Source organism: Carcharhinus amblyrhynchos, chromosome 5 (assembly GCF_965287045.1).
Source record: "Carcharhinus amblyrhynchos chromosome 5, sCarAmb.v2.hapA, whole genome shotgun sequence".
Classification (NCBI taxonomy): Eukaryota; Metazoa; Chordata; class Chondrichthyes; order Carcharhiniformes; family Carcharhinidae; genus Carcharhinus; species Carcharhinus amblyrhynchos.
In genome coordinates this window covers 87,796,053-87,822,648 of record NC_137328.1, presented here as the reverse complement: position 1 = coordinate 87,822,648, position 26,596 = coordinate 87,796,053, and the positions used below count along the sequence as shown (strand labels likewise).

General features: G+C 42.7%; 1 protein-coding gene across 1 annotated transcript; it reads right to left on the bottom strand.

Moving 5' to 3' along the window:
* Window positions 1–7,565: 7,565 nt before the first annotated feature.
* Window positions 7,566–25,934, bottom strand: mblac2 (metallo-beta-lactamase domain containing 2). Its single transcript, XM_080189795.1, has 2 exons — window positions 25,475–25,934; window positions 7,566–9,933 (listed from the first exon to the last, which is right to left on the bottom strand). Exons 1-2 carry the CDS (start codon window positions 25,932–25,934, stop codon window positions 9,554–9,556), a joined length of 840 nt encoding a protein of 279 aa, XP_080045921.1. The 3' UTR covers window positions 7,566–9,553.
* Between the last annotated feature and the right edge of the window lie 662 nt (window positions 25,935–26,596).

Sequence of the window (26,596 nt, the reverse complement as noted above, 5' to 3'; positions counted from 1 at the left end):
CTAATAAAGCTTAATTACTTGGATATGGTGCTCATAGAGAGTTTGAAAGAACTGACTCTGACTTAGACCCCGTTTTTGGAGTCTTGCCTCATCCCAGCGAGACCTGTGTGTCCAGCGTGTCTGCACCAACACCACGTAGCTCAGAAGAAAACAGCTGGTGCTGCTGGGGTTTGTTCCTGCTGTTGCTGTTAGTTTTGCTGCTCCTCCTGTTCCTCAACAGAGGTTCAAGGTAGAGCTGTATAAGCTTCTCCCATGCTGTGGTGAAGGCTGACAGCAGGGAAGTGAAGATTACAGTGACTGAAGTCCCAGACAGGTAAACTAACTCTTAAGAAGTTGGAAATTACTTGTCAAGCAGTGAAAACATTTTCAGAACTTCCATGAACATCTGCAGATGTGGACAGTGCTGCAGCTCGAGTCTTCAGACTGGCTGAAAGGAGCAGAATGTCATCAGGACTTATCAGCCCAATTCATTTTGGGAAAATCTCTTCAGGGATGATCTCACTTTCAAGGACATTTTTTTAAAACATTTAACTGTGGAGAGCAAGCCTACATGTTCTCAAGCTGAATGACTTCTATCATTCTTAATTCTTAATTTGTATTTCACTCTCAAACCCAAATTGTCAACATCTAAATGCAAGACAGAACCAGGAAGAGAAACAGGACAAATAATCCCCAACAGGACCAGGGGACAAACAAGTGACTTGGAAGTGCTGCATTACTTACAGAATAAATATAATATTTAGCAATTGATCAGTTTACAAGTAAGCTGAGCCTCAATCAAGTATCCTATGCAGAATACTGTGAACCAAGTATTACTGAGGACAAGAATTGCAATGGGAACGGAGATTTAATTTAAAATATAGTCTGAAAGAATGGCAGTCTAAAAAGTGTAATCTGAAGATATAAAGGTATCTCCAAGTTGTAGGTGTAAAAATGTAAAGTTTATTTATTAGTTACAAGTAGGCTTACATTAACCCTGCAATTAAGTTACTGTGAAAATCCCCTGATTGCCACACTCCGGCACCTGTTTGAGTAGACAGAGGGAGAATTTAGCATGGCCAATGTACCTAATCAGCACATCTTTGGACTCTGTGAGGAAACCAGAGCATCCTGGGGAAACCCACATAGACATGGGGAGAACGTACAAACTCTACACAGACATGACCCAAGCCGGGAATTGAACCCAGATCCTTGGTGCTGTGAGGCAGCAGTGCTAGCCACTGTGCCATGATGTTACACAGTGCCACACATATTTGGGATACAAGCAACATATCCACAATGACCATTACCACACTCTTCATATACAATTATGTATTCAACTAAACAGTTCAATTATCAATCAGATACTGGTAAAATCCATAGCCAAGTAATTCAGCACAACTGTTTGGATCTAGCACCCTTGAATAACAAACTGTTGTCCGTTTGCCTAAGCATAACCACTCCTTGTCACTTGGTAACAGTTTTAATGTTATAGAAAATACTTTTTCCCAAAATAAAAGGATTGCTGTCTTTACTCCTCAAATGATTTAGTGTTCTCCTGAGGCACAATAGCAGGATTGCCCAGCAGCTTTGTTTGTGAGGCCAGAAAATTATTAATTAGAATCACCTCCTGCTGGCATATAGTGTAACAAAAAACAACGAACATTACAGCACAAGAACAGATCCTACGGCCCACCAAATCTGTGCCAATACAGGTGCCTCTCTATTATTTTCTTGCCTCTACATGTCCATATCCCCCTATTCCCTGCCTATTCATGTATCTCTCCAGCTGCCTCTTGAATGTTGCTATAGAATCTGCTTCCACTGCCTCCTTCAGCAGCGTGTTCCAGGCATTCAGCACTCTCTGTATGAAAAACTTGTCACTTCCTCAAAGAACTCAAATCAAGTTTATGTGACACGACCTCCAATTGACAAAACCATGTTGCCTATCACTCTTAACTATATTCTCTTCCAGATGTGAATACATCCTGTCGCTAAGAATCTTCTCCAATAATTCCTGCACCACTGAGGTAAGGCTCATAGTACTGTAATTTCCCGGATTGTTTCTTCTGCCCCTCTAAAACAGAGGAACAATATCAACTACTCCCCAATCCTCTGGTACCTTGCCCCTGGCTAAAAAAGGTACAAAGATTTTGGTCAAGGCCTCAGCAATTTCTTCTCTCTCCTAGAATTCTGGGATAGACCCTACCTGGCCCTGGGGGATTTATCTACCTTAATGTTTTTCAAAACCTCCACCTTTTTTATTTCAACATGTCTTAGAATGTCAACATCCTCCTTTATACACATCCCATCCATCACATCCTTCTCCTTTGTGAATACTGATGCAAAGTACTTGTTAAGGACCTCACTCATCTGGCTCCTCACACAAATTCCCTCTACTGTCCTTGAGTGGACCCACCCTCTAATTAGCTAGCTTCTTCCTCCTAATATTTGCATAAAAAGCCTTCGATTCTCTTTAATCCTGCCTGCCAAGGACATTTCATGGATCCTTTTAGCCCTCCTAAGTCCCTGTTTAAACTCTTTCCTGCTCTCTTTGTATTTGTCAAGACTCTTACCTGTCTTCAATTTCCTGAAATTTATGCACGCCTCCTTTTTCACTAAGCTCACAATCTGTCTTGTCATCCAGGGTTCCCGAATCTTGCCACCTTTATCCTTCATTTTTATAGGGACATGCTTGTTTTGAATTGTTAACATCTGGCTTTTAAAAGACACCCACATATCGGATATGGATTTACCCTCAAACAGCCGCCCCCAGTCTCCATTCCTTAGCTCCTACCAAATACTATCTATCATAGTTAGCCTTCCCCCAGTTTAGTACTTTCACCTGCAGTGGTTGTTGAAGCCTCAGGAATCAATGTCCAGTTTAACCATTTTGTATCCCCTTTAACCATGGGCTAATTGTTAAAGGATTGGACCACAAAGGACCTGTATTCCTTTGTGAATGCTGATGCAAGGTACTTGTTAAGGACCTCACTCAACTCATCTGGCTTGTACCATGACAGTTGATTGTTCACCCTTCCCCTCCAGAATGCCCTGTAGCCGCTCCGAGACATCCTTGACGCTTGCACCAGGGAGGCAACATACTAGCCTGGAGTCTCGCTTGCGTCCTTGGAAATGCCTGTCTATTCCACTTACAATTGAATTCTCGATCACTATAGCTCAACCATTATTTTTCCTGCTGTCCTGTGCAGCAGAGCCAGACACGGTGCCATAAACCTGGTTGCTGCCACCTTCCCCTAGTGAGCCATCTCCCCCAACAGTATCCAAAATGGTATATCTATTTTGGAGGGAGATGACTACAGGGGACCCCTGCACTGCCTTCCTACTTTTCCTCTGTCTGGTGGTCACCCACTTCCTATCTCCCTTAGCAATTATTATCTGCGGTAGCATCTGGACAACCTCAATGTAGGTCATCCACTGGTCAGGGTGGATTACACTTCTTAGTTCAAGAATTAATGGGAAGCACTGTGTGCAAACTTATCCTAAGGCTTCCAGTTGGAAGGTAAATACCAGGTTAAGAACCCATTTGATTTAGGATTGCATTAACCCTGATTCTTCAACTTAACGATTGCATTGGCACCTGCTTCAGCATTTGCCAGCCAATGAGAGAGGGTGAGTAGGATGATGTGCTGAATCTGTCAAATGAAAGTTTTGTAGGTTTTGGATGATATCTGCAGCATCGGGACAACATCTGATCCTGGCATGTTTTAAAATGGTGAAACTGGACATTGATTCCTGAGGCTTCAACAACCACAGGAATGGAAAGGAAAAATGGAAAGGAAAAATACAAAGGCCATTCCCTGGATATTGGGCAGTTAGCTGAAGGTTCTACTGTGGGTTTGAAGGACTGTTATTTACCAAATACAAGAGCAAGGGGGCAGCCTATCGAAGGAGTCAATGAAAGTGAGCTGCATGGGTGTTAATACTGCTCAGGGATGCAGTGGATTAACCAGGATGTCACATGTTTAGCATCATAAATGTTCTTTCAAATACAGTTTTTTTTCTCTATTCTTTGATAGGATGTTGGTGTCCCTGGGAAGGCCAGCACTTGTTGTTCATCCCTAATTGCTCATGAACTGAGTGGCATGCTAGGCCATAAATTATTTCAAACAAAAACAGCATGCCTACATATACCTGACTGCCCACGCCAACTACACTATGGCGTGACAGCATATTGGGGTTAATTGGCATGTTAACAAATTCAGTTTATCTTGAATTAATTAAAAATGGCAGGCTGGCCAAGTTTGGTACCTGTCCACTCCAAACTCATGTGGATGGACAGGAAGGTGAAGGTGTGGGCAGCCCCATTTTAAATGTCCCCATTGGCAAAATCAGATCCAGCAGAGGACACATATAATCCAGCCCCTAGTCATGATTACTAAGAATAGTTTATATTCTATGTTTATTAATTGAATTTAAATTCCACCAGCTGCCTTGTTGGATTTGAACCCATATCTCCAGAGCATTAGTTTGGGTTTCTGGATTACTAGTCCAGTGACATTACCACTATGCAAGCATCTCCCCTACATTATTCCAACCAAGAAAACAATTAATGAGATCAGATGCAAATTGTTAAACTGATTTATTTTAGTTAGCAAACATGCAGGGCAACCATTACGATTGAACTAAGTGAGTCAATCAGTATAATTCTCAATCAATACAATTTAACTTCCAAGCAATAATATAACATTTTATACTCACTTGGCTTAAAAACTTCTTACTACATCTTTGTAATCTTAACCTTTTGAACCTGTCAAAAACTTGCCTTTACAACTATCTGTTTAAAAATGTTTGATTTGTTCCCACTTTTATCTTTTTGTTCCCATCCAAGGGGGAGGCCAATGCCAGGCCACTTCTGCTGAGTACCTCAGACCAAGGGCCCTCCTCTGGATGTGAAATGTTTAGCAGTTACTGAGACATTTTTTTGTTTTCAGTCTTTGGGGACTTTAAGATGTCGACAAAGGGTATTTTAGTGACCCTTTGTGTCAGTGCTTCTTATAAATTCGTGCAAGTACATTTGCTTAATAAACCTCAACATTTAAAATATATTTTGTGTATAAAAATGGTGAAAGAAATTCCAATGCATGACAGAAATAGTTGATTTGGTTGAGGATAGCAAAAAAGCAGATATCAGTATAAGCTGAAAAAGAGTAGATTCACACAAGTTGCAAGAAAAGGTTACTTTAGGTAAAAACAGAAATTCTGAAAATATACTCAGCACATCTGGTAGTATCTGTGGAGAGAAACAGAGTTGATAGGCCATTCCTTTTGGTGGAGTGGCAACTGACTCAGATCCTCACTCCTCTTAGTTACTTACCTGGAAATGCAGCCATTATTATCTTAGCTAACCTTTCAACTCAGGCTGGATGAGATCTTTGTAAAGCAGAGGTTCCCATGGTCTTCTGTCCAGGGCTGCAGCTTCAGTGAGAGGAAGACTGCTCCATTTTTACAGCACTAACTGCCATAAAGCAGGTGAGTTTAAGGGTCCAGCCAGGGAGAAAGTAGGTTTTTACAGTTAAGTGGGCAGAACAAGGCTAAGGGGGTAGGACATCATGGTATTGAGTCACAGAATCCTTCAGTTGCAGAAGGAGGTCATTTGGCCCACTGAGTCTGTACTGACCACAATCAGGCCTTATCCCCATAACTCCATGCATTTACCCTCCTAGTCCCCCTGACACTAAGGGGCAATTTAGCATGGCCAATCCACCTAACCCACACATCTCTGAACAGGTAGGCTGGAGGGTTGGCTTGTAGTCAAGGTCCTGTGGGAGATTAGGCTTTGGGATATACTCGAAGTGGGGAGAGAGTAGTCATCAGGTGGGGTCTAAGGGGCAATCAGGAGGGTAGTTGTGGTGTTGAGAGAGCTGTTGGGTGTCATCAGGACATGTGGATGTAGTAGGAGGAGGTTGCCCCTGACCCATAGGGGTCAGAGGCAGGAGGAGTTGCAGCATCCTCTGGGGGGGTCCGTGCTATAGTTACCCAGATGCAAGAAATAGTTTCAATTCTTTTAATGCTTTCTGGATAACCTTTACATAGCACAGTCAGAACTATCCGAAGTTCTGGATTTAAATCACATAACTGGATGATTCCCAGTGCAGAGCAATTACCCATATGAATCTTTGACTTTGAACTTCCCAGGCAACTGCTATGCAATCCTTACCTGGGAACTTCAGGAGTGATGGATGGGGGCGGGGGGTTACCAAGGCATCTTTGAGGTACAGCCTCAGAGCTCGGAAGCTACAAGTCATTGTTTCAAATCCAATATGGCTCTTCTAAGAAGAATTTCAACTCAAAACATTCACTTTCCCAGATGCTGCCAGACAGGTTTTTGCTTTGTTATAACCTCAGATTTCCAGCACCCACACTATTTTGTTTCTTGGTTTTGGAACAATTTATCAGTAGGTGGGTATAAAAGAAGTAGCTGTGTCTCTCCAAGATCAAATTGGATGACTATCTTGCAGAAACACATCCTCAGCTACAATCACTAGAACAACAGGAATGTAGAATAGCTGGGGCTTATCCCACCTTGAAACTTTACGTTGCTAACTTAGCATATTCCTGGTTCACATAGCTCAATGTACACTTATCTTTTCAGCATTAATTTCATTGCCAAGCATTTTCTATATACTAATAATATTATGGAGGGAAAGAAATGGATTAAATCATCAACTGGACTGGAAAATTCTGATTACATCTACAGTGAATTTGAATGATATTAGTAATGGCAATATTTTTAGATTGAGCAGAAAATTAAACAAATTTAGTAATTGACATCAGTATATGCTTATTCCCTGATTAACAGAACTATTATAAATGTTAAAATATTAACAAATATTTAACTATTTATTATAACTAGTTTATCCAAGAAGCAAAGCATTTTTACTGGAGAAATCATTTCTGTTTTATCATTTGAAGGAATGCTGATGCAACACATGTTAAATCACTGACTGATGCTTCACATGCCCAAAGTATTCTTCTGATAATCTTTTGCTTACAATTTTAAAATCCTGATGTGATGTACAACCAGGATTATAGGGAACTGAGAAATTATTCATAACTCATGAGCAAAGATGAAGGTGAATTATAGTAATCACATGATTGGGAAACAGATCCTGTGATTTTTCAGAGTGTTGCGTTTATTCCAACTCGGGTAAGAAAATTCTAAAAAGCTAGATGCAAATGTTAATTTTCAATGAGAAAATTATGTACAAATTGCAGAATACCTATTAATTGTATTCACAATATGTTTGTTTCCAACTTCGTAAGATGTATGAAAATTGAAGAAATAAAGAGAGAAAATATTTAATTTCTATGGATTGTTTTTTTTTGCATCTAATTTCAAAATCTAGTCATGAATTACATTCTTTTCTACTGCCTTAAAATTGAGATATTCCAAACTTCCCCCAGTGTTCATTCTTTTAGGCTACTTTAAAGGTTTTTAAAACCCAATTTGACATCATCCTAAATTCAACTTACCAAAAAAAACAAGAAGAATGGAGAAAGTTGCAAAACAGAATACTTGCAAAATTTAGAAATGTTATGCAAATAGGAAAATACATCGCAACTTAAATTTAATACTGAGAAAATACAACAGTAAAAAAGCACACATGTATATAATGAATGGAACTGGCACAATAAGACGTGGAAAGACAAAGGGAAACAGCAGATTGTCATTTATGTTCTATGTTCTAAAAACAATTAAAATGTTTAAAGAATGAGATGTGCATCCAGCATAGAGTTAGTAAGTATGGCAAGATATTTGCAACATATTAATTTAAATTTAAGTTAAATTTAAATTTAAGTTCAAGTTAAACCTTGCTTCCATGGACAAGAAAATTCTAATCATACCCCGAAAATTAAAGAGGATGAAGTAATCTCATACCATTTCACCAAACACTGCATGAAGCAAGTTTTGTCAATTAAATCATAACTAAATCATGGTCAGTTTGTTGTATCTTCTGGGGACATTATAAACCGAAGCAGAGCTTATTTAAATGTTCTTGAAGAGTGTAAACTGTTCAGCATGTGTTTAATTTACTGAACATTTACTTGCCAGAAGAATTCCACATGCAGGTAAATGCATGTCCACAGGGCTTTTCCCAGACCACAACTAAGCAGTATGCCAAGGTGCTGTCAGATTCAAAATTATAAATTGCAGCCTTACATGTTGCAGAGATGCACTTACATTAAATAAGCTGTCATTAGATTTAATTCTTACAATGAATACCAGACCCTGTTATTCTCCATAGTATAGGGTGCAGCCTACACCCTTTATATTATTCTACAGTGAAGCTCCTCTAATCTGAACATTCCTTTCTTATTTTCTAACAGTCTTGTAATCCTTAGGTTTAAGATCTGCCACCAACTTAAGAGGAAATGCAGGTGACGGTATAATTGCTAACAAGAAAGTCCATTCAAAATTTACATGAAACATAGCTTACCCATATAAGAATCTGCAAAGTCTGCCAAATCTGCCAGATAAAACTATGGTCAAAGAGGGATTCTATTGCACACATTACAGTCAAAAGACGGAAGTTTCACTTCTCAAAGGCGGTGATTAAGGAGAATAAGATAAACTCAGATTTTTAAATTTTGGTGTAGTAAATAGTGAGAAATCAGTTAACAAAGAACATAAAGTGGAAAAATAGGTATGGAACAGATCAAAGAAAACATATTTACTCAGTAATGATGGATGGATTACTATATTAGATGAAAATGATTCAACAGCAAAATGAACTTTACTGATCTATTTTTTCTTGTGTTTTTATTTTTCTCAAATAGCAATTGCTGTTGTTGGAAGGGACCTACCTGCTGATTAAACTGGCTACACTGTGGCATTCATTATTGCTGGCTATCAAACAAGATAATTCTTTGCATGCTGCTTACCAATTGAGAAATTCACAGGGAAGGATTGTTTGACTGGAATTACAATGTTCATATTCCATTATCATACACTAAATGATCATCTTCAACTTTTCTTTAACATTAGTATAAAGCCAAGAGAGATTTTCCTCCCACTCAAGGATAATGGTTATCTGTGGTTGGGGGAATGAGTGTAGTCATAGTTGGTAAAATATAAGCAGGCATTTTTGTGATTACATTCATTTACCTACAAAAGCCAGTAAAGCACATTTTATCTGAGCTCCCAGCAGGGAACAAAATTACATCAGTCTAATATGAAAAAAGAATGGCACTGAAACAACTATTTTTTAGGGCTGCCTTTCATAAAATACAAAATTGATCAACATATGAATTCTGTAATGAAAGTTTTTTGTTGAATCAACTTTTACTTCTACACTTTTGTAACAATATAATCATAATTTACTTCACTAAATTATTTTGTTGAATTTTTGCTTTGTGACATCACTCCTACTTATGAATCAGTGGTTACAAAACTGCCTCCTACAATTAATGAGTGTTAGCCTTAACTACTGAAGAACAGAGCACCATTTGATTTACAAATACAGTCCTTTCACATACATCAATCTTAATTAAAAGGAATCTGCAAGCATATATGGTGTTAAACTTTGTACCACCTATCTTATTGGTCTATTCATCTGCCATAGTTCCTGAACCATAGAGCTAAGCATACAATGCATTTTGTAGCACAGGATAAAATTTTATGGCACACACCAGCATTAGCAATATAGCTTGAAGCCAGTCTGTAAAGTCTTTCAGCATCAAAGGGGTCAAAATGACCAGGTAGCACTTGTATCACAAGGTCATTATCCACTAGAGTCATTAGACGTTTGCAAGTTTGAATGTAGTCACTGACATTGCTGGAAGGCAGCCAGTCAACCATGCTTCCATCGTATACTACGTCTCCACTAAAAAGGATGCGGTTCTCCTGATCATGAAAGCAGATGCTACCTTTGGAGTGACCAGGCATGTGCAGAACTTTGAGCTGACGGTTTCCAAGATTAATAATGTCACCTAACATAAAAGGCATAGAAGTTTCAAATTTCTCTTGGAATTCTTCCATTACATTCAACACTTGAAAGTAAATACATGAACTTGTGTCAACATAGCAAGGGTACATGAAATCAAAAGTCATCTAATAATAAAGCATCTTAAATTTTACTGTATATACACAATCATTTGCTCAATATCTTTGTGAAATGTATTGTTATCTTTGAAACTGATGAGCAAAATACAGAGTTTGGTTCACTCTTGGAATACACCTTAACTCTGTAAAATGGGTGGTAAGGAATGGGTAGTAAGGATTGGGCAGCCCATTTTATATGTATGCACAGGTAGTTACAATGCCGAATTGACAGCAATAAACCAGCTGCCAATTTGCTTTCACCAATTTTAAACTAATGCACAAACTACTCCTTTTAATCATCGTACAGATTTTTGGCTCATTGTGCCGACACAACTCTTTGAATGGGATAGTCAATTCAGCTCCTGTTCTTTCCCCATAGCCATACATTTGTATTCCCCTTCAAATATTCATCCAATTTGCTTTTGAAATTTCTTGTTGGATGTGTTCCCTTCATTCTTGGGTATGTTTCCACCTTTTAGGCAGTTCAGAACAACTCACTGCATTTTTAAAAAATTATTTTGCTCTATTCTTTTATTATTTTAAATTTGTGTTTGCTGGTTACCTACCTATCCTGCCAATGGAATAGTTACTTCATCAAAACCATTCATGATTTTAGCATCTCTATCAAATCTCCCTGAATCATCTTTTCTCAAAGGAAAGCAGCCACAACTTTGACAATGTTTCCAAATAATGGTAGTGCCACAAATCTAGGACCATTCTTCTAAGTGCCCTTCTCATGCTTCCTAAAGTGTGTGATCCAGAATTGGACACAATTAATTCACCTGAGGCCTAACCAAAGATTTCTAAATGTTTAGCATTACTGTTTTGCTTTTACACACTGTGCCACTGTTTATGAAGCCAAGGATTGCACGCAGCCTTTTCAATTTGTGTACGTATATGTACACAGAGCCCCAGGTCTCTCATCCAGCTTCTTCTTTTAAGAGTGTACCATTTATGTCATGATTCCTTTCCTAATTCTTCCCACCAAATGCACTAAAATGACTGGGCATAAACAGCAAATTGATCATGCATGTCCCTGCAAAGAAACCGGGTCTGAGGGTATAAAAATTCATGGATCTGGATGTGCCAAAAACTTGTAATTACATTGGAGTGTTGGAAAGAGAGGATGTCCTGCGAAGGGCAAAGACAGAATCTATTTGGATAGAGTTGAGAAGCTAGACTTCCAAAGACTGAGACAGATGGCAATGCAAATTTGAAGGGAAATCTCAAATAAGTACAAGAACTGAACAGTGGTGATATTGGACTTCTAATTTCAGAATCTTACTAAATTCAAATTTCACCATTAATGTCTTGGCCAGGACATGACTGAGTGAGCTTTGAGAGGCAGCTCCAGATGATGAATGAACAGTGTGGTCCTTAGGAGACAAATGTTAAGTGTCAAGTCTCTCTGATATTGTAGTAAGGACAACATACAGAATATGGAGACTGCTGATCTCAATGTCATTCGGGAGGATACACCATTATCTTAAGAACATAAGAACATAAGAAATAGGAGCAGGAGTAGGCCATCTAGCCCTTCGAGCCTGCCCCGCCATTCAATAAGATCATGGCTGATCTGTTGTGGCTCAGTTCCACTTTCCCGCCCTCTCCCCATAACCCTTAATCCCCTCTCTTATCAAGAACCCATCAACCCGCTTCTTAAAAATATTTAGCGAGGCAGCCTCCACCACTTCAACGGGCAGAGAATTCCAGAGATTCACCACCCTTTGAGTGAAGAAGTTCCTCCTCAACTCCGTTCTAAACCGCCTCCCCTTTATCTTGAGGATGTGCCCCCTAGTCCTACTGTCTTTTTTGAGCGGGAAGAGTCTCTCCACCTCTATCCTATCCATCCCATTCATCATCTTATACGTCTCAATGAGATCTCCCCTCATTCTTCTAAACTCTAATGAGGACAAGCCTAGTTTATTCAGCCTCTCCTCATAGCTCAATCCCCTCAACTCCGGTATCAGCCTAGTAAACCTCCTCTGCACTCCCTCCAGGGCCAAAATATCCTTGCGCAGGTGCGGCGCCCAAAACTGCACACAGTACTCCAGCTGCGGCCTCACCAATGCCCTATACAGCTGCAGCAAGACCTCCCTACTTTTATATTCAATCCCCCTCGCTATGAAGGCCAGCATCCCATTCGCCTTCCTGACCACCTGCTGCACCTGCAAGCTGGGTTTTTGCGACTCATGCACAAGGACCCCGAGGTCCCTCTGCACCGTCGCCTGCTGCAGTTTTTCGCCTCGTAAGTAATAGTCCTTCCTACCATTCTTCCTACCAAAGTGGACCACCTCACACTTGCCAACATTAAATTCCATTTGCCATTTCCTGGCCCATTCGCCCAGCCTATCTAGATCCTTCTGCAGACTCTCCACACCCTCCGCACAATTTGCCTTTCCCCCAATCTTGGTGTCATCAGCAAATTTCGACACCCTGCACTCGGTTCCCTCCTCCAGATCATCTATATAAATGGTAAATAGCTGAGGCCCCAGCACCGACCCCTGGGGCACCCCACTAGTCACCAACCGCCAATCCGAATAGCACCCATTGACCCCCACCCTCTGCCTCCTATTTGACAACCAATCCTCTATCCACGCTAACACCCTACCCCCAACTCCATGTCCTATTATCTTTACATGGCTTCTGTCAGCATTGCTCTCCCGTCTGACTAATGGCAATGCACACCCACTGGTGGTAACGCATGTCATGGGGACACTTCATTGCCCATAGTTCATTCATTCCAGAAGGCTGATAATAATTTGGGGACCGTGCATTGATTCTCACAGAGCTTCTATGAATGTCTGTCCATTGGCAGCTCACTTGCTCTCAATGATTGGGGCCATATAGTGAGGCAGCAGGGATGGTTTTACTTCTGACCCAGAAGCATCCTTCATGAACTGCACCCTTGAGATATAGTATCATCAGAGACTGAAGCAGATGGGAATGTGTGGCCAGCCACAACTGAAATGTGCATACAGCCACATGTACAATGATTGGAGGAGTAATGCTAGGCCTATATATTGTGGGAGACATCCTCTTTCCCAATGACTTACAGACATAATTGATGCGTTCAGTCATTGTGAAGAAACACCATCAATGTACCTGGAAACTTGCACAAAGCAGACAGACTGACCACCCTGCCTTTATCTTGTGCAGGTTTTCATTTCAGAATTGCAGGAACACAGAACAATGGGTCATCAAAAAGTTGCCATTAGTGAGAGTTTATTTATAAAGATGAACGTTTATACACATGCTTAACTACACACCCACTAGACCTTAATGTGCAACTAGACCTTAATATTTCTACCCCTGCTGCTACATTTTGGTGCATCCCCCACATTCACAGTGGCGGTGTAGGCAGCCTGCCATCTGCTATGCCTTGTTCTCTGTGACGACGTTGGCAGTGTCTTCTGGAAGGCCATGACCTGGAGAACCCAGACCTGTTTTCGAGGCTCTGATGTGTGGCTCCTCGGCTTGTGGAGCTGGAGCTGGAGCGATCACAGGAAGATTGCATTTGGATGGGCAGGTCACTCCCTAAGTCAAAGAAGTGTAGGCCCCTGGGTATGTACCAGCTGATCCTCCTTCCTATGGTGCCCATCAGCGGTGAGCAAGATTTTTGAAACAAGGAAAAATAATCCTTGGACAAGTTTAAGTTATTTAAGGAAAGCCAGCACAAATTGGTAAAATGCGAACCAAGTTGAGGTTTTTGATAAATTTTCAGAGAAGATTGATGAAGGTAAAGCATATCTATATGGATTTTAAGAAAGTATTTGATGAAGTACCACATAAAAGGCTGGTTAGCAAAACTGAAGTCTGAAATAGAAACATCAATTTCAAGTTGGACTTTTAAAAAATTGGCTTCCAATTGTTTTACAGAAAACAGAAAAATGTTGCTTTGCAGAAGGCAGGGTGGTAGCCCGTCATGATTTCTAAGGTTCAGTGCTAAAATCACATCTTAAAAGCTATGAGTTGTTATTGAAGAGGGTTAATTTGAAGAACATAAATTTCTCCATTCACCACTTGTCCATTAACAGAAAGCTGTTTCTGAGTTGCTTCCCTCTTTATAAGTATTTCCCAATCCTTTGGTTTTCCAATTTCTATTAATAACCCCTCAGCAAACTCAAAAAGAATAAACTCAAAACTTATTTGCACACACTCAAAAGACAGGAGGAACATAATTTTTTCAAGTCTTATATTCATACAGTAAAAGAGGGATAGAGAAAATAAAGATTTACAGTTTAGAGAAAAGAAATATTGTTTCACTTGGATTTCAGATTCCAGAGTAACAGTCCAATGAGGTGTTCATTCATTGAAGTTGGTAAGTTGAAAATTAATCCTGGTTAATTCACTTTTTTTAATAGAGTTTATTTCAAACGATGAGATTGATTTATCTCTGTAAGCCTATTTTGTAAGTCATGGTCCAGAATTTACAGTCAAATCAATGCAGAGCTGTTCCACTGCAGCTACAATATTGGCATCTAGATGCCAGGCAATATGAAAAATTGCCCAAGCACATCTTCTTCACAAAAAGCAGGGGCAATCCAAATTGGGCAGTCATTGCCCCAGCCTACTCTCGATCATCAGCAAAGTAATGAAAGACGTCATCAACACTGCCATCAAATGGCACTTACTCAGCAACAATCTATGCTCAGTTTGAATTCAGCCAGGAGAGAAGCAATGTAGATTTAAAGGCACAGTTTTAAAGAACGTTTTGCGGCAGAGGGAGCTGGGGATTCATGTACATGAATCTTTAAAGGTGGCAGGGCATATTGACAAAACCCATAAGATCCTGGAGTTAGCAAAATAGATAGATAGTTAGCAAAACCCATAAGATCCTGGAGTTCATGAATAGCAATACTGGAGGGAAATTTCCCATTCCGCCCACCATGGGAATCATAGCGAAGGGCTAACTATGGAAAGGTCAGTTGACCTCAGTTGGGATTTTCCAGTTATGGAATGAGCATGGCCAGACAAGCACTACCCATAGTGTATAAAACTAAAAAAAAGCTGACCATTAATATTGTGCTCAGTTCAGGCATCAAACATTAGGAAAGATGCAAATGACCTTGAGAGTGTGCAGAGAAACCACTCATCATTCAGCTTCAATCTCCTTTACTACCATCTCCCACAATTCCAGGATTATTCTGGACAGCAAAGACAGCACCCAACCTCTTTTTGCTGTGAAATTCATGCCACACAAGTTTCAGATAATGGCCATCTCCAATAAATCTAACCAGCTCCCATGATGTAGAACAGGCTTGTCCAAAGTTTTCTGGGGGAAGGGTCACATTTTCACATTTCTTTCACTCAAGAGGCTGGTGAGCAAATTTCAGAAAGATAAAGGTTTGACACAGTGATAAATTTATTTTTTAAAAATGGGGTTTTAATGAAATAAGCAATTGCTAGGCGAAGGCACAGCACTAATAAATTTTTAAAAACAGCAATTAATGAAAACTTATGGACAGCACAGTGGATAGCACTGCTTTCTCACAGCGTTATGGACCCAGTTTTAATTTTGACCTTAGGTGACCATCTGTCTGGAGGTTGCAAGTCCTGCTCATGTCTGCGTGGGGTTTCCTTTTTGATTTATTATTCACATGTATTAACATACAGTGAAAAGTATTGTTTCTTGCACACTATATAAAGCATACCATTCATAAAGAAAACGAGAGAGTGCAGAATGTAGTGTTGCAGTCATAGCTAGGGTGTAGAGAAAGATCAACTTCATGCAAGGTCAATCAATTCACAAGTCTGACAGCAACAGGGAAGAAGCAGTACTGGAATAGGTTGATATGTGACCTCAGAATTTTGTACCCTTTTTCTTGATGGAAGAAGATGGAAGAGAGAATGTCCGTGGTGCTTGGGGTCCTTAATTATGCTGGCTGCTTTGCCGAGGCAGCGGGAAGTGTAGACAGAGTCAATGGATGAGGCTGGTTTGCGTGATGGATTGGGCTACATTCAGAAACTTTTGTAGTTCCTTGTGGTCTTGGGCAGAACAAGAGCCATAGCAAGCTGTAGTACAACCAGAAAGAATACTTTCTATGGTGCATCTGTAAAAGTTGGTGAGACTCATAGCTCACATGCCAAGTTTCCTTAGTCTTCTGAGAAAATAGAGGTGTTGGTGAGCTTTCTTAACTAGAGTGTCAGCATGGGAGGACAGATTGTTGGTGATCTGGATACCTAAAAACTTGAGGCTAAGGACTCTTTCTACTTCTTTCCCATTGATGTAGACAGGAGCATGTTCTCCTTTACGCTTCCTGAAGCCACTGGCAATCTCCTTCATTTTGTTGACATTGAGGAAGAGGTTATTGTTGCTGCACCAGTTCACCAAATTCTTTATCTCATTCCTGTACTCTGTCTTATCATTGTTTGAGATCCAACCCACTATGGTGGTGTTGTCAGCAAATCTGAAAATCAAATTCGAGGGGAGTTTAGCCACACAGTCATAGGTGCATAAGGAGTATAGTAGGGGGCTGAGAACACAACCTTGTGGGACACCAGTGTTGAAGATAATCTGGAGGAGGTGTTGTTGCCTATCCTTAATGACTGCGATCAGTGCATTAGGAAGTTTAGGATCCAGTTGCAAACGGAGGTGCCAAGGCCTAGGAGATTGGAGATGAGTTTTGTGGGAATAATGATGTTGACGGCTGAGCTGTAGTCCATAAACAGGAATCTCACATAGTTCCTCCACGTGCTTCGGCTTCCTCCCACACTCGAAAGATGTGGGTCAGGTTGATTGGCCATGATAAATTGCCTCTTAACGTCAGAGGGATTAGCAAAGTAAATATATTGGTTTACAGATATAGGGCCTGGGTGGGCTTTTTCTTTGTACAGGCTTGATGGGCCAAATGGCCTCATTCTGCACTGTAAGGATTCTATTATTCATATAGCATGTGAAAGGGTCAGTGTAAGTTTGTGGGCGAGCATGAGTGGGTGTTATATGTTGCTGTGTTGTGAAGAGTGGAAAAACTGAGACTGGATATAAGGGAAACTCACACTCACCATTGAGGCTGCCCAAGGTCCGGACAGCTCTCAGTTTTGTGCATCCAACAGTACCACCTTCCCCTCCAGCTCCGAGCACCCGCCAAACTCTCTCCCGCAGCTGATGAAAGTAAATTTGTTCACTGTGCCGTTACTTCAGTTCACGGATATTCTCCGGGCCAGGGTCACTTAGGCCTTCACCGAACCTTCCCCGCCTGCCTGCCCCAGGTCTTGTCCATCCTGGTTCCCAGCTGCTCCAACCCTTCAGTGTATCTGGGACAAGCCTGATACACAACATCATCCAAACTTGAATCCCCACCACGAAGATCACAGAGGTTACCACTGACCTAAATCTTAACTGGATGAGCCACATAAATACTCTGACTATAAGAGCAGAACAAAGGCTGGCTATTCTGCAGTGTCTCACCTCCGAACCACCCAAAGCCTCTACATGACCTGCACAGCATAGGTTAACAGCTTGACGCAAACATTCTCCTCTTGGTTGGATAGTGTAGCTCCAATAACAATCATGAAGCTCCGTCATCTAAAAGTTTCCCTCCAAATTACATACTATACAGCTGGTCCTTTGCTGCAGTGCCAAAATGCTAGAACTCCCTCCCAAATAGTACTGTGGGTGTACCTGCATCATACAATGTTCAGCACCATTCATGAGTTCTCAGATACTGAAGTAGTCCATATCCAAATGAAACAAGGCCTGGACAACATCCAGGTTTTGGGTTGGCAAGTGGCAAGTAAAATCTGTGCACACAAGTGCCAAGCAATAACCATCTCCAACAAGGGAGAATCTAGCGTTTGCCCCTTGACATTCAATGGCATTATCACTGCCAAATTCCCTATCAACAGCCTGGGGGTTACCATTGACCAGAAACTGAACTGAGCTAGCCATATAAGTACTGTGGCTACCACAGTAGGTCCAAAGCTAGGAATCCTGTGGCGAGAAATCTTTTCCTGACTCCACAAAGCCTGTCCACCATCTGTGAGGCACAAGTCAGGAGTGTGATAATGTGGCAGGCAAAACTAATGTGGTAGGGGAATAGGAACCACTGCAGGAAGTCAGAGGGAAGTGACAGAAATAAAAGACAGTAAGGGGAAAAGTGGAAAGCAGAAAAACCAAAGACAAAAATCAAAAAAAAACACAGTACAGATTACAGAGACTGAGGAGAACTCAGTGAATGGTTCCAGTAAGGCTAAGAGAAATAAAACACAGTGTACAAAACATGACAGGACAGATGGTCTAAGGTGTATTTGCATTAATGCAAGAAGTATGACACATAAGGCAGATGAATTTAAAGTTTGAATTACTACATGGAGCTACTATGATGTTGTGGCAATTACAGAAATTTGGATGAAAGAAGGGCAGGATTGGCAGTTTAGCATTCCAGGATTTAGATGCTTCAGGCGAGATAGAGAGGATGACAAAATAGGTTGGAATGTTGCTTTACTGATTAGGAAGAATGTCACAGCTACACAAGAGGGAGGACACCTTGGTAAAATCATGCAGCAAAGCCATTTGGGTAGAGCTCAGGAACAGGAGTACAATCACATCGTTGGGGTTGTACACCAAACCTCCCAACAGCCAGGGTGGGGTGGAGGAACTAGTACATCAGCAGATTATGGAAAGATGTAGAAAGAATAGGGTTGTTGTGATGGACGATTTTAACTTCTCCAACATAGACGGGGGTTCCTTTGATGTCTGGGGCTTGGACAGGGCAGAGTTTGTTCCATGTGTCCAAGAGTGCTTCTTGAGGCAATACATAGATATCCAACTCAGGAAGGGACTATCTTAGACCTGGTTCTGGGAAGCAAGCCCAGATAGGTGGTGGTCCTCCACTGAGACAATTTTGGGAACAGGGATCACAATTCTATCAGTTTCAAGATACTTGTAGAAAAGGACAGAAGTCATCCCAGAGTGTAAGTACTAAAATGGGGGAAGGCTAATGATGACAGTATTAGGCAAGAGCTAAGGAATGTAGACTGGAAGCAGCTATTTGACGGTGAATCCACATCCGATATGTAGGAATCTTTTAAAAATCAGTTGTTAACAATTCAGGATAAGTATGTCCCTGTAAAAATGAAGGATAAAGATGGCAAGATTCAGGAATCCTGGGTGACAAAAGAGATTGTAAACTTAGTGAAAAAGGAGGCATGCATACATTTCAAGAAATTGGAAACAGATAAGACTCTTGACAAGTCCAAAGAGAATAGGAAAGAGCTTAAACAGGGAGTTAGGAGGGCTAAAAGGGGCTGTGAAATGTCCTTGGTAGGCAGGATACAAGAGAATCCCAAGGCTTTTTATGCATACATAAGGGAAGAGGGTAGCTAAGTAAAGGGTGGGTCCACTCAAGGACAGTGGAGGGAATTTGTGTGTGGAGCCAGATGAGCCAGAAGTGAGTGAGGTCTTTAACAAGTACTTTGCATCAGTACTCACAAAGGAGAAGATTGTGGTGGATGGACAGTGTATAAAGGAATGTTGACATTCTATGACATGTTGAAATAAAAGAGGTGTTGAAAGTTTTGAAAAACATTAAGGTAGACAAGTCCCCAGGGCCAGGTAGGGCTTATCCCAGAATACTGAGAGGGGGAAGAAATTGCAGAGGTCTTGGCCAAAATCTTTGTATCCTTTTTAGCCACAGGTGAGGAACCAGAGGATTGCAGAGTAGCTAACATTATTCCTCTGTTTAAGAAAGACAGAAGAAACAATCGGGAAATTACAGTACTGTGAGTCTTATGTCAGTGGTACAGAAATTATTGGAGAAGATTCTTAGGGACAGGATGCACTCACATCTGAAAGAGAACAGACTTATTAGTGACAGACAACATGGTTTTGTGAAGGAGAGGTCATGCCTTGCAAACTTGATTGAGTTCTTTGAGGAAGTGACAAGAAAAATTGACCAGGGCAAGCAGTGGATGTTGTATACATGGACTTTATTGGGGTGTATGGGGTGTCAGGGAAGGGTAATAGGTTTGGTAGGGGAACATGTCACGCGCGTCCTTTCAGGGCAGTTTGTCCAGCCTTTGTCCCCGCCTGGCACTCAGCTCTCACCTGTGGCTCCCCGTAGCTGTTTGCATGCGACAGTGGCCACACCCCGGGCAACGGTCTCGACAAGCCGGCTAAACCAGGTGAGGGTAGACGATGGGTCACAACCCTCGGTGAGATAGGAAGATGTCTATCCCAGCATGTGAAGACAGAGTCCGGCAGATTGAGCGGAAGAGACCAATGGAAGGTCCAACAGTCAAGAAGGCGGTCTCTGCAAGCATCATGGAACGCGAAGAGCAGGACAAGACACAGAAGACGTCCTGGTCATCCACTGCGCCTAGTCCCACCTCCAACCATCTTGACTCTTGTCTTGCCACTGGATTTAGATGGTAACTGGGAGAGAGTGAGGCTGATGCTGCGCAACTCTCCCTCACTTTCATCCAAATCAAGCGCTAGTTTTGACACCATCATCATCATCATCCTGTTCAACCCTTGAAGTCCTGTGGTGATGGGCGAGCGGTGAAGCAGGTGTGGATAGACTGGGAGCTGTAGATATGGACCTGCATGCAGGCAGCTCAGATCTAATGGTCGTTTTCTGCTGACTGAAGCAGCAGAGGAACCTGGCGTCTACCTGGGCGACTGAGCAGTCCTGTTCAGGAACACGCTACTCACCTCTGTCGAATGAGGAAGGGGCTAGAAAAGGTGCCCTAAACATTGCTTGCTTCACTTCACCCTGGCCAGTTTACCGTGGCTGGTGGGGATCCCATCTTGCGGTCGAACACACAAAATAAGACACAAGGTGACACCGCTCACCATTGGCACTTGGAACGTGCACACGCTTTTGGACAACCCTCCAGCAGACAGACCAGAGAGAAAAACAGCCTTAGTTGCCAGAGAGCTTGCAAGATACATTGCAGCCCTGAGCGAAACTCGTCTTGCCAACGTAGGTCAGTTGACTGAAACTGGTAGTGGATACACTTTTTCCTGGAGCGGTCGCGGCAGCAATGAGCGTCGTGATGTTGGAGTTGGATTCACCGTCAGGAGTCACCTTGTTCGGAAACTTGATAGTCTACCCAAGGATGTGAACAACTGACTTATGACATTACAGCTTCCACTACAGAAGTCAAGCCACCCTGATCAGTGCCAATGCCCCCACAATGAACAACCTGGACGAGATGAAAGACAAATTCTACGAAGAACTAAACACCCCACTATCAGCAGTGAGCAGTACTGACAAGCTGATCTTGCTTGGCGATTTCAATGCAAGAGTAGGGAATGACTCTGCAATTTGATAGGGAGTCAATGGGAGGCATGGCATGGGCAAGTGTAACAGTAATGGCCTACTCTTACTGAAGACCTGTGCAGCACACGACCTCCTCATCACCAACACAACACTCTCTATGGACCTCAATCTCTCGGGAGCTCCCCCCTCCTGAGTACAGACGGTACAACTGTCATTACAGAGAAGGCTCACATCCTGCAGAGATGGGCTGAACACTTTGAAGCCGTCCTCAACAGACCGTCATCTATTAAAGATGAGGCAATAGACAGGATTCCCCAGGTTGATATCAACAGCGCCATGGATGACCCACCAGCAGTAACCGAAGTCACGGAAGCTGTCAGCCAGTGCCAAAGCCCCAGGGGCAGAAGCCATACCCGTACAGATCTATGAAGCTGCTGGTCCTGCACTTACCGAGAAGCTCACCGAGTTGTTCCAGTCCTTCTGGAAACAAGGATCCACTTCTCAGGAACTTAAAGATGCTTCCATCTACAAGAGGAAGGGCAATCGGCAAGTATGCAACAACCACCGAGGAATCTCGCTGCTCTCCATCACAGGAAAAACCCTCGCAAGAGTCCTGCTAAATCGTCTGGTCACTCATCTGGAGCTAGGCCTGCTTCCAGAGTCACAGAGTGGCTGCCTCAAAGGTCGTGGGACTACTGACATGATTTTTGCTGCACACCAACTTCAGAAGTGTCATGAGCAGAATTGTGGGCTCTACACAACCTTTGTTAACCTCGCGAAGGCCTTTGATACTGTAAGCCGACAAAGCCTGTGGAGGATCATGTCAAAGTTCAGCTGCCCCCCCAAATTCATTCAGATAGTACGCCAGTTCCATGATGGCCAGAATACTGGACGGCGGAGAATCCTCTGAGGCATTCCCAGTCACCAATGCCTTCAAACAGGGCTGTGTGCTCGCATCCACACTGTTCAGCATGATGTTTACTGCCATGCTGAATGATGCCTTCCAGAACAGTGTTACTGGAATCAGCCTCAAGTACAGAGTGGATGGGAAGCTTTTCATCCTGAGGAGACTTCAAGTTATTACCAAAGTGAAAGAGACTGTTCTGAGAGATTTCCTCTTTGCCGATGACTGTGCCCTGTATGCTGGCTCAGAGCCAGAGATGCAAGTCAGTATGGACAAATTTTCTACAGCTTGTGACAACTTTGGACTCACCATCAACATTAAAAAGACTGAAGTCATGCACCAGCCTGCTCCTCATGCATCATACACAGAACCCATAACCACAATCAAAGGGCAGAAACTACAGGCAGTGGACCAGTTCACTTATTTTGGCGGCACCCTCTCCCGAGCAGTGATTATTGATGCAGAAGTTAACTGCAGAACAGCAAAAGCAAGTTCTGCTTTCGGTAGACTGCACTGCACTGTATGGGAACGTTGAGGAATCAGCCCAGCAACAAAACTGAAGGTCTACAGCGCCGTGGTACTCACTACCCTCCTGTATGCCTGTGAAACGTGGACTGTGTATAGAAGGCATGCAAGACAGCTCAATCATTTCCACATGACTTGTCTTGGCAGAATATTACGCATCAGATGGCAAGACAAAGTACCAGACACTGTAGTTCAGTCTAGAGCAAGTCTACCATCAGTCCACACACTGCTGATGAGACCGCAGACCTGGTGGGAAGGTCATGTCATCCGTATGTCAGACAAGCGCATACCCAAGCAGCTCCTTTTTGGGGAACTCTCTGCAGGTAGACGCTCGCATAGAGGGCAGAAGAAATGTTTCAAAGACACGCTCAAAGCCTCCTTGAAGTCGCTTGACATTGACACGAACACCTGGGAAATGCTGGCACAAAACCGCCCTACCTGGCGTTGCCTCATCCATAAAGGCTGTCAAGCTCACGAAGCAAGGTGTATTGCTGAAGCACACCCTAAGCGCGAGTTGCGCAAGTCCACAGCCACCAGCGCAACAACTAGTGTCTACACAAGTCTGTCCAATATGTGCCAGGACATTCCGTGCCCAAATTGGCCTGATCAGTCATCTTTGGACACACCACAGAATGACTAATGGTGTCGAAGTCCTCATCGATGACGATGGACGAGCAACATGGACTTTAGTAAAGCCTTCGATAAGTTTCCTCATTGCAGGCTAATACAAAAGGTGAAGTCATATAAGATCAGATCAGTGCTGGGACCTCTGTTGTTTGTAATATAAATAAATGATTTGGAGTAAAATGTAAGTGGTCTGATTAGTAAATTTGTAGATGATACAAAAATTGGGGGAGTAACAGATAATGAGGAGCATTCTCAGAGGATACAACAGGATATAAGTCAGCTGGAGACTTGGGCTCAAAGATGGCAGATGGAATTTAAGCATACAAATGTAAGATGTTGCAATTTGGAAGGAATGTATACAGTAAATGGTAGAGACCTTAGAATTATTAGCATATAAAGGGACCTAAGTGTGCAGATCCACAGTTCCCTGAAGGTGGCAACTCAGGTGGACAAGTATGGCATGCTGGCCTTCATCAGTCGGGGCCTTGAGTTTCAGAATTGGAAAATCATGTTGCAGCTGTATAAGACTTTGGTTAGGCCACATTTGGAATATTGTTTACAATTCTAATCGCCGCACTACCAAGAAGGATGTTGATGCATTTGAAAGGGTGCAGAAGAGATTTATCAGGATGTTGTCTGGTTTGGAGGATATGGACTATGAAGAAAGATTGAACAAACTTAAGAATGTTTTCATTGCAGCACTGGAGAGTGAGGGGGAACTGACAGAGGTTTACAAGATTATGACAGGCTTGGATAGAGTGTATAGTCAGAGTCATTTTCCTATAGTCAAGTGTCAATTACTCGGAGACATAGGTTGAAAGTGAGAGGGGGCAAGTTTAAAAGAGATGTAAGGGGCAAGTTTTTCCACACAATGTATGTGGTGATTGCTGCTAGAAGTGATGGTGAAAGCAAATTCTATAGCTGCATTCAGGAGGCGTCGGAATAGATATATGAATAGGCGGGGAATGGAGGGATATGGACCACATACAGGCAAGAAAATATTAGATTAGACAGGCACAAGTGTTGGTACAGACTTGGTGGGCTGAAGGGCCTGTTCCTGTGTTATACTGTTTTTTATAATCAAATGCTCTCCACTTCTTTGGACATGCGTAGCTCCAGCAACGCTCAAGAAGCTCAACACCATTCAGGACAAAGCAGCGCTCTTGATTTCTACCACTTTCTCAAACTGTTAATCCCACTACCACTGCTGAGTAGTGGCAGCTGAGTGTACTATCTACAAGATGCACTGCAGGAACTCACCAAAATTCCTTAGGCAGTATTTTCCAAACTGACAACCACTGCCACCTTGGACAAAAGCAGCAGATAACAGGGAACACCACCATCTGGAGGTTCCCATTGTCACTCACCGTCCTGACTTAGAAATATATTGCTGTTCCTTCACTGTTGCTGGGTCAAAAATCATGAACAGCTCTGCAGTTCAAGAAGGCAGCTCACCACCATCCCAAGGACTACTAAGGACGAGCAATAAACGTTGGCACAGCCAGTGAAGTCCTCATCCCATAAATGAATAAAAAATACAAATTGCAACATTTTAAGAAGGCAGCTCATCATCAATTTCCCAAGATCAATTAGGAATGAGGAATAAAAGCTGGCTTTTCCACTGATAATAGAACAAGTTGATGGGAGACTCAACCAGCTGGACAATTGCACTAAGATATTGGAGGATTTTAGGGAACAAGAAACCATATCTGATGAGAGAGAACAATTAACAGTATCAGGTAACACAGAGACAGGAAGGGATGCTGAGCGGTTAGTAACTTGGTGTGAATACTAATGGCCACAATAGCACATCGCAGGTATTATCATGGCATCTGAATCAGATTCTGTCCTTATCTAGAAACAGACTTTCCAGTACAATTCCAGAACAGCAATCAAGAGCAAACTGTCCTCTTTTAAAGTAAGAAACACTTACATCATAAATAGTGAGACCCCCTCCCTTCAAACTCAGGATGAATTAAGTCCTCCCTGCTCTATACTGGGGGTTCATGTTACAGACACAGATAATTACTGAGTACAGCAGCAGTAGCAAGTTTGGCCCGGGCTGATCCCTGTTAAACCTCCCACATCAATGCCTGTCTTGGCGCTCGGATTGACAGGGTTAGCGGTTACTAACGCGGAAACATTTACCATGGTCTAGTATCCTGTCGGGCTGCACAGCTATGACTCTATAATGTCTGGCGCTCCAGCCCGGCCCGGGGGACCTCCTAATGGCCGAGTCGGACAGCCAAGTGGCCGTCGCGAAGTTGTTGCCCCGCATCAAGGCGGCGGCCTCGGCCCTGTGCACCGCCACCCTGTCGAAGTGGTGCAGGCCTCCCGAGTGCTCGAAGTGGATGTGGGTGACCACGGCCAGCAGCGGCTTGCTGCCGATCAGGCCGGCCGAGCGCAGGTAGCTGCGCAGGTTCCTCAGGCCCAGGCCCGTGTCGATCAGCAGGTCCCGCTGCGAGCCCTGCACCAGCCAGATGTTGGCCCGCATCGCCGGCTCCAAGAAGCTCTCGCGGATCAGGTACAGTCCGTCCGACACCTCCTCCCACCAGAACCAGTCCCACCGGGAACTCCCCTGGAGCCCGGCAGCCGAGCCCGGCAACATCCTCACAGCCACCCCCCAACACTGCCCAGCAACCCCACCCAATCAGCAGAGCCAGGAGGCGGGCTCTGTGTCTCATAGACACACACACACCAGCACATACAACCAAAATAGTTCAAAAGTTTATTTACTACAGTCATAAGAGATGGGAGAGATCCTAAATGAATATTTCTCATCAGCATTTACTGTTGAGAAAAGCGTGGATGTTAGGGAATGTAGCGAAATAAATAGTGGTGTCTGGAGAAGTGTACATATGGTGTGGAGGTGCCCTCTTGGACTGGGGTAAACACAGTAAGAAGTCTGTTGGAGTTGAAATGTCTTGTCGAAGTAGTACCAGACATTGGTAAGGCCACACTTGAAATATTGTGTGCAATTCTGGTCACCCTATAATAGAAAGGATATTATTCAATGAGAAAGAGTGCAGAAAAGATTTACTAAAATGTTACTGGGACTTGATGGATTGAGTTATAAGGAGAGGCTGGATAGACTGGGACTTTTTTCTGTACAGCATAGGAGGCTGAGGAGTGATCTTATAGAGGTCTATAAAATTGTGAGGGGCACAGGTCAGCTAGATAATCAATATCTTTTCTTAAAGGTAGGGGAGTCTAAAAGTAAAGGACATAGATTTAAGGTGAGAGGGGAGAGATACAAAAGTGTCCAGAGGG

Coding starts and splice junctions, on each gene's coding strand:
- mblac2 (XM_080189795.1), bottom strand. CDS start 25,934: ATGTTGCCGGGCTCGGCTGCCGGGCTCCAGGGGAGTTCCCGGTGGGAC. Junction 9,934..25,474: donor CGACAGGATACTAGACCATG/GTAAATGTTTCC, acceptor CTTTTATGTTAG/GTGACATTATTAATCTTGGA.